The 10,831-nt window shown below is 45.7% G+C and overlaps 1 protein-coding gene across 1 annotated transcript in view; it reads left to right on the top strand.

Annotated features, from left to right (window-relative positions):
• Nucleotides 1–2,906: 2,906 nt before the first annotated feature.
• The window catches only part of OTC (ornithine transcarbamylase), a 122,076-nt gene continuing 114,151 nt past the window's right edge, over nucleotides 2,907–10,831 (top strand). The window contains exon 1 of the mRNA XM_073616340.1: nucleotides 2,907–3,157. Within this exon, the coding sequence (XP_073472441.1) occupies nucleotides 3,084–3,157 (74 nt within the window). The 5' untranslated portion in view covers nucleotides 2,907–3,083. The remainder of the gene's footprint in view (nucleotides 3,158–10,831) is intronic.

Genomic DNA, 10,831 nt, shown 5'->3' with positions numbered 1-10,831 from the left:
CAATATGTAAGCAGCTTGGTTAGGTCACAATAAAAGTGGTAGAGACGAAGTAGATTATACAAGGTAGAGATTAGATTTAGATTGAAGAAAGAGATTTTCAGCCTTTGACTCAAATTAAATCAGAATGGGATTCTAATGCAGCTTTCATGGCCAGTACAAGTAATGCCCTGTACACACGAGCGGACTTTTCGTCAGGACTGGTCCGACGGACCGAATCCTTTGGACAATCCGACCGTGTGTGGTCTTCATCGGACTTCCGACGGACCTTTTCGGTCAAGAATCTAACGGACTTTAGATTTGAAACGTGTTTCAAATCTTTCCGCTGGAACTCCGCCGGACCCAGTTCCTATCAGGAAGCCCGTTCATCTGTATGCTGGTCCGACGGACCAAATACAACACAAGGGCAGCTACAGCACCTGCCCGCAAGAATGTTTCCAGCGCGATCCTATAGCGCTGGTTCTCGGTGACAGGGTATAATCTCGCACTTGCTGCAATAGGAAAAACACATTTTCCTATTGCAGCGAGCACGATAAAGAGGCGACAATGTCCTTTAGGTCTGGTATGGATTTTAAGGGTAACCCCCTATGCTGAGAAAACGGTGTGGAGGTCCCCCCAAAATCCATACCAGACCCTTATCCGAGCATGTAGCCCGGCCAGTAGGGAAAGGGAGTGGGGACGAGCGAGCGCCCCCCCCTCCTGAAAGTACCAGGCCGCATGCCCTCAACATGGGGGGGTGGGTGCTTTGGAGAAAGGGGGGCGCCCTGCACCCTGCGCCCCCCACCCCAAGGCACCTTGTCCCCATGTTGATGAGGACAAGGGCCCCTTCCGGACAACCCTGGCCGTCAGTTGTCAGGGTCTGCGGATGGGGGGCTTATCGGAATCCAGGAGCCCCCTTTAATAAGGAGGCCCCCACATCGTACCCCTACCCATTCACCTGGGGAAAAAAAGTGTCAATAAAAACACACTAGACAGGTTTTTAAAGTAATTTATTAGGCAGCTCCGGGGGTCTTCTTCCGACTTCGAGGGTCTCTTCCACTGTCTCCGGCCTCTTCTCCGCTCTCTCCAGCCTCTTCTCCTGGTGTCCGGTTCTTCTCCCGCTCTCCGGTTCTTCTGCCGGGCTCCTCCGCTATCTTCTGCTCTTTTGCTAGCATTGGCCCGGTCTTCTCCGTCGTCTTGTTCCCTCTTCTCTTCTTCTGATGTTGACACAACGTTCTCTCCTGCTGTAATGTTGTGTGCACGGTGCGCAACGAGCAGGCCACCGCAAACAAGAGAGCGGTAAAAGAGCAGAAGATAGCGGAGGAGCCTGGCAGAAGAACTGGAGAGCGTCAGAAGAACCCAAGAGCGGAGAAGAGGCCGGAGAGCGGGAGAAGAACTGGACACCGGGAGAAGAGGCCGGAGACAGCGGAGAAGTCGGAAGAGACCCCCAAAGTCGGAAGAAGACCCCTGGAGCTGCCTAATAAATTACTTTAAAAACCTGTCTAGTGTGTTTTTTTATTGACACTTTTTTCCCCCAGGTGAATGGGTAGGTTTACGGTGTACCCCATACTCATTCACATAGGGCGGGGGGCCGGGATCTGGGGGCCTCCTTATTAAAGGGGGCTCCTGGATTCCGATAAGCCCCCCGCCCGCAGACCCCGACAACCAATGGCCAGGGTTGTTGGGAAGGGGCCCTTGTCCTCATCAACATGGGGACAAGGTGCTTTGGTGTGGGGTGGCCGCAGGGCACCCCCCTTCCCCAAAACACCCACCCCCCTTGTTGAGGGCATGTGGCCTGGTACAGTTCAGGAGGGGGGGCGCTCTCTCTTCCCCACCCCCTTTCCCGACTGGCCAGGCTGCATGCTCGGATAAGGGTCTGGTATAGATTTGAGGGGACCCCCATGCCATTTTTTCGGTGTAGGGGGTTCCCCTTAAAATCCATACCAGACCTAAGGGCTCCCACGACGGAGCTCGCAAGGTGTCAGTCTCACCGATAAAAGCGGCAAGATTGACTTCCTTTTCTAGTCCTGTCATACCTCATCATGTTCAAAATGAACAGACTTTAGTTCATGTGTGGGAAAGTCCGTTCATTCGGAAGTCCATCGTAACTCCGCCAAAAGTCAGTCGGGAAAAACGCAGGGCACCCCCCTTCCCCAAAACACCCACCCCCCCTTGTTGAGAGCATGTGGCCTGGTACAGTTCAGGAGGGGGGGCACTCGCTTGTCCCCACCCCCTTTCCCGACTGGCCGGGCTGCATGCTCGGATAAGGGTCTGGTGTGGATTTGGGGGGACCCCCACGCCGTTTTTTCGGCATAGGGGGTTCCCCTTAAAATCCATACCAGACCTAAGGGCTCCCGCGACAGGGCTCGCAAGGTGTCAATCTCGCTAATAAAAGCGGCAAGATTGACTTCCTTTTCTAGTCCTGTCGTACCTCATCACGTTCAAAATGAACGGACTTTAGTTAGTGTGTGGGAAAGTCCGTTCATTCGGAAGTCCGCCATAACTCCGCCAAAAGTCAGTCGGGAAAAACGTTGGGCCTAGTCTGCCGGAAAGTCCGGTCGTGTGTGCGCAAGTCCGATCATTCGAAAAGTCCATTGGAAGTCCGTCGAAAGTCCGTCTGACTTTTGATGCTGAAAAGTCCGCTCGTGTGTACGCGGCATAATACCAGACATCCAGTGGTATCTGCTCTTAGCAATGCTTTCTCTTTTGAAAAATTAAACTGAAATACAGATTTACTTTTAAAAGACACTGTCATTGTGACATTGCCTCCCTACAATCCTAATGGGCAGTTGATGTTATCTCTTAAAGAATTTAAAAAGGAGGCTGAATGTTCTGTTATTTTTATAAGACAAAAATGTATCAGTTAGCTTTAACAGCAATCTGTATTTCCACAGATAAGGTAATTATTACACAAGACAACTGACTGTTCAAAGAGATTTTCGCTTGTCCAGTACAGAGCTGGCACTTTGATCAATTGGGAAATCACTATAATTGTTCATACACATGTGAAGAGCTAAGCTTTAAGTGATTCTGAATAGAACTGAAAAACTTCTACAATAAACTACAAACGTGTGCTTACTAGAGGAACAATCTGCAAGCAGCTCAAAATGTTACATCATATGAGAACTATTATTAATGCTTCATGGAGATATGGTAATAAGTGCATTGTTCGTCAGTTTGGGTAAGTTGTATTTTTAATCTTCTCAATTATATATATATTTTTTTTCTATCATTGCTGACTTATTTTTAAAAATGCTGTCTGGCTGTCTTGCTGTGTCTGTGAGGGGTATTTACAGTGGCGGCTGGTGCTCCGTATTTTTTTGGGGGGCAGCAAACAAACCACCCGCCCCCCCGTCGCTGGGTCGCTCGTCCAATAACCCCCCCCGTTGCTTGCCCATCCGCCCCCAAAAGGCTTACCCCATCCAGGTCGCGGGCAGCTTCAATGGTTTCCCCTGTGCGTCTCCTCCTCGGAGGCTTCCCCCCTGCTTCTGCTCCTGGCCGGCCAATATGATCGCTTCTCCTCTCAGCCAATCGGGTCCTAAGACCCACTTCCTGATTGGCTGGGAAGAGTAACAGGAAGACAATAGCGAATATTAATTTGCTATTGTCACACAAGTGGGTGGGCTTGGGGCGCAGTGCTCTGCACCCCGAGCCCAACCTTTTTGAAGCCAATTAGAGCCTCAGGCTTTAATCATGTGCTTAAAAACAAAACAAAACAAAAACAATTAAATCCATGCATCTGGCGCCATGCATGTAGATTAGGGGCAAGGCGCATGGATTGGGGGGTGGGGGCGGCACCCCTGCACCCCTAATGGAGTGCCTGCCACTGGGTATTTATAAAAACTGGAGCAACTAGAATCTAGAGCAGATAGGTATGGAAACCAATTAGCCATCTTTATTTTCAAAGTTTAACTGAACAAGCTGAGGATAGGAGCTGAATGGTTGCTGTGCAAAGCTACTCCAGTTTCGGTCTACTCCAGTTTTAGTATATTCTCTCCAATGTCTTAAATACTTTCTTCACTCTCCTGGAACAAGTATTCAGATCTGGAGTTCTGACATCAGTCTGACTCTACTTTTGTTTGTTTGTTTTATTTTGGAATAGTTGCTCAGAATGTACTGAAGGCAGAAATTTTGATGAGGTACTGTAAACTGGTACTGGATCTTTTTATAAGTTCACTTTATTGTGATATATACTGGAACTGGGTCTTTCAGTAATCACCATTAACTGTACAGTATAAGGGGCTGGGTCATTTACTAAGCACAGATCACCTTCAAAATATATTGGGACAGTTTTTTCAGTAAGCCGAGTCCACTGTGATATATACTTTGCCTGGGTCTTTCAATAAGCACAGTTCACCTTGTAGTATACTAGGCCTAGGTCTTTTAATCAACACAGTTCACCACAATGTATGCTGGGACTGGGTCTTTCAATAGACACAGTTCTCTGTGATGTATACTGAGATTTGGTATTTCAGTAAGCACAGTTCATTGTGATGTGTACTGGGATTTGGTCTTTCAATAAGCACAGTTTATCGCAATTTATACCGGGACTTGGTCCTTCAATAAGCACAATTTCATATTTTTGTATGGAAGTAATCTTCTTTTGAATCCTAAAAGTGGTAGTATTTGTGTGGTTATAATGTAAGATGGGCAGTATTAAACAAGTTGAATCACTGCTCCTTTTTTACTACCACACCTCCTTACCTACTACCCCACAGTGTGTTATTTAGGACTTTTAAGAAAATAAAATTAGGAAATGAAGGCAGGCCATACTGTAGATGATGCGATTTTTCTTTCCTGCAACCACGAGTTACAGGAAAGAAAATCGCTAGATTCCCCCATCAACATAGTCAGCGTTGATGGAGGAATCGCTTCCGCAGAGCTATTGTGTTCTCCCAGTGGGGGGGGGGGCATCCCTGCTGGGAGAACACAGTGATTGTTGCTAACGGCTAAAGCCGCTGGCAATAATCACATGCTAGATACCCAACATGCTTGTTGTACCCAAGTTGATCGATGGAATGACTTGGGTACAATCAGCTTGCCCATAAATGGATTGCATCTCGGCCAAGTCAGCAGGGATTCCAACCACCTATGGCCCACTTAATATTTCATCTATAGGATCTGATTATTTATCTTAAGACCCCTTTCACACTGGGGCTGTTTGCAGGCGTTATTGCGCTAAAAATAGCACCTGCAAACCGCCCCAAAACAGCCTCCGCTGTTTGTTCAGTGTGAAAGCCCGAGGGCTTTCACACTGAAGCGGTGCGCTGGCAGGAGAAGAAAAAATCTCCTGTCAGCCACTTCTTTGGAGCGGTGAAGGAGCGGTGTATTCACCGCTCCTAAACCGCTCCTGCCCATTGAAATCAATGGGACAGCGTGGCTATACCGCGGTAATACCGCGGCTATAGCCGCGCTATACGAGGGGTTTTAACCCTTTTTCGTCCGTCAGCGGGGGGTTAAAACCGCACCGCTAGCGGCGAATACCGCGGTAAAACAGCGCTAAATATAGCGCTGTTTTACCGCCGAGGCCCCCTACCGCCCCAGTGTGAAAGGGGCCTATTTGTAGTATATAGAAAAGCACATTAAAAAAAGGCCACCCAAAGTGTTGCTGTGGCAGCGGCCCAATTCAGAAAGTTATGCACATAGGAGTTTTAATAACACACATTCATTTCCCCGGATCTTCAATTTGTCAAGTTATTCTTTAAAAAAATATACAATGAATGGCCTTTGGCTCAGATATTACTGCATATCACTGCCTAGTCCAGACCACTTGTGTTTGCAATTTAATTTTTTCAGCTCTTACTACTTTTATCTGCTTTGTTTCTTTTACTTTATTTGTTTTTAACAAGTTGCAGCAAATTAAAAGCTAAAACTAAGCGGCTTGTAAATACATGTGGTTTTATGGTAGAAAAAGAAATTCAATGATTTGCTTATACCAATTGATTTTTGCTCCTTTTTTTGTGGAAATTTCATAACCTGATTTTTCCTGCCCATCTGTTGACTTATCCTTAATGTTAAGGTCATGTGGAAATGAAGAGAGTAAGCGATGCAGGTGACATAAGCATATTGTCTCTGGACTGACCTTTAAGGCCAGCCAGCATTGCAAAACATTTAACTGTGCAGATACATGTCTGAATTAGTAGACACTTTTTTCAGTCTACAAAATGACTAGAATACGTGCTGCTCAATTACTTGAGAGAGGTTAAAAAGTACCTAAGGACAAAACTTTTTTCTTTTTTTAGTTTTGGATAGTATGGGGAATGGTTAGAATGCATGACCCTAATCTGTTGCGGATGTTTTTCCTTGCTTTCTATCCTAAACGCACAGCATGTAGTGAGAACTATTTTTTTTGCAAAGTAAAGGCAAATCCCCTAATGGAAAGCTTTAACTTGAATTACAACTGTACAAAAGGAACTAAAAAATAAAAATGACAGGGGTTTTAGCCCTTATCTATTCAAAACGGAAAGGTTCTAGTGATACAACGGTCCCTTGTCATATTCTGATTATGCCTAAAATTTAAAGAGGGACACAGACCTAAAAACCTTTAGTATACAGTACTCGCACATTTCCAAAGAATTTGTGCTATTTGTTTTTATTGGGGGATATGTAAAATGTACTTCATTTATAAGATCAGTATTTACAGTGCTGGACTGAATACAAAACGCACTGGTAGAACTTAGAATATAACCCACATGTATGTCACCAAATACGTTGTGTGCAACAGGGAAATAGCATGTACAGATCAACATCATTTATAGTTCTAGAGAGCAGGCACATTACATTAAAATATTTATTGAAGCCAAGCACTGGTGCACTCAGATGTACCAACTATTTTGGTATTTTCCTGAGTTCACCAGATAGCCAACTACTTCAAGGGGACGTGTGGCTACTTTCAAAGGATGAGACCAACGTTCAGATCACCTGTGGATTGGATGCTGAAATCATAAAAATTACTGGTAGGTATTAGGCACCTTGGTTAAATAGGTAGATAGGACAGTCAGGAGTGGAAAAGGGCGGAAAGTAAACCTGTGCTTTCACTATGCAGTGTGTCATACACTCACCGGCTGTTTTCTTAGGTACACCTATTCAATTGCTTGGTAACACAAACTTCTAATCAGCCAATCACATTGCAGCAACTCAATGCACTTAGGCATCTAGACATGGTGAAGGCGACTTGATGAATTCAAACGGAGCATCAGAATGGGAAAGAAAGGGGATCAAGGTGACTTTGAATGTGGCATGGTTGTTGGTGCCAGATGGGCTGGTCTGAGTATTTAAAAACTGCTGATCTACTGGAGTTTTCATGCACACCCATCTCTAGGGTTTACAGAGAATGGACTGAAAAAGAGAAAATATCCAGTGAGCGGCAATTGTGTGTACGAAAATGCCTTGTTGATGTGAGAGGTCTGAGGAGAATGGGCAGACTGGTTTGAGATGACAGAAAGGCAACAGTAACTCAAATAACCACTAGCTACAACCAAGGTATGTTAAATAAAATCTCTAAATGCACAAAACATCGAACCTTGAAACAGATGGGCTACAGCAGCAGATGACCACACCGGGTGCCACTCCTGTCAGCTAAGAACAAAAAACTGAGGCTACAATTCCCACAGGCTCACTAAAATTGGACAATAGAAGATTGGAAAAATGTTGCCTGGTCTGATGAGTCTCGATTTCAGCTGCATCATTTGGATAGTAGGGTCAGAATTTGGCGCAAATAACATGAAAGCATGGATCCATCCTGCCTTGTATCAATGGTTCAGGCTGGTGATGGTATTATAATAGTGTGGAGGATATTTTCTTGGCACACTTCATGCCCCTTAGTACCAATTGAGCATTGTTTAAACGCCACGGCCTACCTGAGTATTGTTGCTGACCATGTCCATTCCTTTATACTAAAGTGTACCCATCTTCTGATGGCTACTTCCAGCAGGAATATGCACCATGTCACAAAACGAAAATCATCTCAAACTGGTTTCTGTAATATGACAATGAGGTCACTGTACTCCAATGGCCTCCACAGTCATCAGATCTAAATCCAATAGAGCACCTTTGGTATGTGGTGGAACGGGAAATTTGCATCATAGATGTGCAGCCAACAAATCTGCAGCAACTGAATGATGCTATTATGTCAATAGGGACCAAAAATCTTTCCAACACCTTGTTGAATCAATGCCATGAAGAATTAAGGCAGTTTTGAAGGCAAAAGGGAGTCCAGCCCGGTACTAACAAGGTGTTAACCAATACAATTGGTTAATTTCATCTTTTCGGGTTGTGTCTTGTTAGGCAATTAGTAGGTGTTCTCAGTTAATTAGCCCTTTTGAACCCTTAAAGTAGCCGGTGAATGTAAATGCATGAAAATGAATATTATGTGATTTACTAAGAAGAAGGCACTGCACCAGTTCATACATTAATTGGTGTGCCGGAAAAGTCATTACTCAAACGTGTGAACCGGCGCACGTCGAATCGCAAATAGCGATAATAAATACCCGCATATGTAAACTGCAACTGGCGCTAGGTTTTCTCAATGATAGCGCACGCCCAATACAATTGGTTAATTTCATCTTTTCGGGTTGTGTCTTGTTAGGCAATTAGTAGGTGTTCTCAGTTAATTAACCCTTTTGATGTTAATCTCATTCCTATCACTTCTAATATATCTTTGAAATGTGTATTTTTCTTTTTTTACCCAAATCTTTCACTACATTACAAAGAACAGAGAAGTGTTTCTAAACCCAATAACTTAATATTTTCAGATCTTGATCTTTAAAGGTGATCATACACTGCAATCAGTTAGATTTTAAATAAATTAGTGCAAGAGCCTGTTTGATTTCCTATAATTTGATTTCATTGTTCAAGTGCATCTTCCTATTACCTATTTTGCCTAAATATCGAGTTATACAAAGATTGGCCAATGAGATTGCATAGTGCAGTGATGGCAAACCTTGGCACCCCAGATGTTTTGGAACTACATTTCCCATGATGCTCAAATACACTGCAGAGTGCATGAGCATCATGGGAAATGTAGTTCCAAAACATATGGGGTGCCAAGGTTCGCCATCACTGGCATAGTGCATGACCATCTTAAGTGCCAAATTTGGAATGTAGATGTGCCATGACCCACTTGTATTTTCCAAACGATATTTCTTGGGCATTATACAAGGCACATGAAAACCCACCTCTTTTTGAAACATGCAAGAGTGATCAGGAACCTTCAAACTACGGCTCTCCAGCTGTTGTGGAACTACACATCCCATGAGGCATTGTAAAACTCTGACATTCACAGACATGACTAGGTATGATGGGAATTGTAGTTCCTAAACAACTAGAGGGCCGTAGTTTGAAGACTCCTGTGCTAGACCATTATTATGCCTCCAGAATTGGGAGTGTGGCATCTACCCAACTTCTCTCTGCTGGTGGACACAAGAACCTATATATATATATATTATAGTTGCCAATATTGTAAAAAAATTTATAGGGACACTTTTGTGGCTGTAGGCGGAGCCTTATTATAATTAGGCGGCGGGGCATGCGTTTGTAGGCGTGCAATAATAAAGAAAGAGAAATGCAGCGCTAAGCGCGCCGCGCCGAACAATGAGCGTGGTTTACTTTAAATAGTGGGCGTGGCCTATATGGACGTGGTTCACATGGGGGTGTGGTTAGAGTCAGAGATGAATGAGAGATGGAGAAAGAAAAGGGAAAAGAGGGAGGGAGGGAGAGAGGGAGGGAGGGAGAAAGAAGATAAGAAGGAGGGAAGGAGAGAGAAGGAAGGAAAGAGGGATGGAAGGACAGCAGCCCCAGATCCTACACCACAATAGAATGTGTATTCCAAATTTTAACAAAGCAGCAGATAGATACTCCAAACACCTGGTGTTAGCGCTTCAATCATCCCGGCACTATGGTTGTTGTGGTGTCAGGATGATTGAAGCGCATTATTACTATTATTACATTGTAATATAAAATGAAATCGTTCAACTCACCACAATCCAGAATCAGTGGGACCCCTGAGCGTGTCACCTGCCACGTCGCCTGCCACCAAATGCCATCAGGTGCCCTCAGCAGAGTCGGTCCTTACATCAGGTGTCCCTAGCGGAGCCCCCCCTTACATCAGATGTCCCCAGTGGAGCCCCCCTTACATCAGATGTTCCCATCGGAGCCCCCCCTTACATCAGATTCCCCAGCAGTGCCCCTCCTTACATCAGGTGTCCACAGCGGAGCCCCCCTTACATCAGATGTCCCCAGCGGAGCCCCTCCTTACATCAGATGTCTCCAGCGGAGCCCCCCTTACATCAGATGTCTCCAGCGGAGCCCCTCCTTACATCAGATGTCCAGAGCGGTGCCCCCCTTACATCAGGTGTCCCCAGCAGAGCCCCTCCTTACATCAGGTGGAGCCCCCCTTACATCAGGTGTCTCCAGCAGAGCCCCCCTTATATTAGATGTTCCAGCGGAGCCCCCTTAAATCAGGTGTCCCCAGCAGAGCCCCTCCTTACATCAGGTGTCCCCACCAGTGGAGCCCCCTTACATCAGATGTCCCAGCGGAGCCCCTACTTACATCAGATGCCCCCAGCGGAGCTCCCACTTGCATCAGGTGTCCCCAGAGGAGCCCTTCCCTTACATCAAATGTCCCAGTGGAGTCCCCCTTACATCATATGTCCCAGCGGAGCCCCCCCTTACATCAGATGTCCCAGCGAAGCCCCTCCTTACATCAGGTCTCCCCAGCGGAGCCCCCCTTACATCAGGGGTCTCCAGTGGAGCCCCCCTTACATCAGGTATCCCCAGCGGAGCCCCCCTTACATCAGGTATCCCCAGCGGAGCCACTCCTTACATCAGATGTCCCCAGTGGTGCCCCCCTTACATC

The sequence above is a fragment of the Aquarana catesbeiana genome, linkage group LG02 (assembly GCF_042186555.1).
Source record: "Aquarana catesbeiana isolate 2022-GZ linkage group LG02, ASM4218655v1, whole genome shotgun sequence".
Classification (NCBI taxonomy): domain Eukaryota; kingdom Metazoa; phylum Chordata; class Amphibia; order Anura; family Ranidae; genus Aquarana; species Aquarana catesbeiana.
This window is presented reverse-complemented; position numbering and strand designations above follow the sequence as displayed.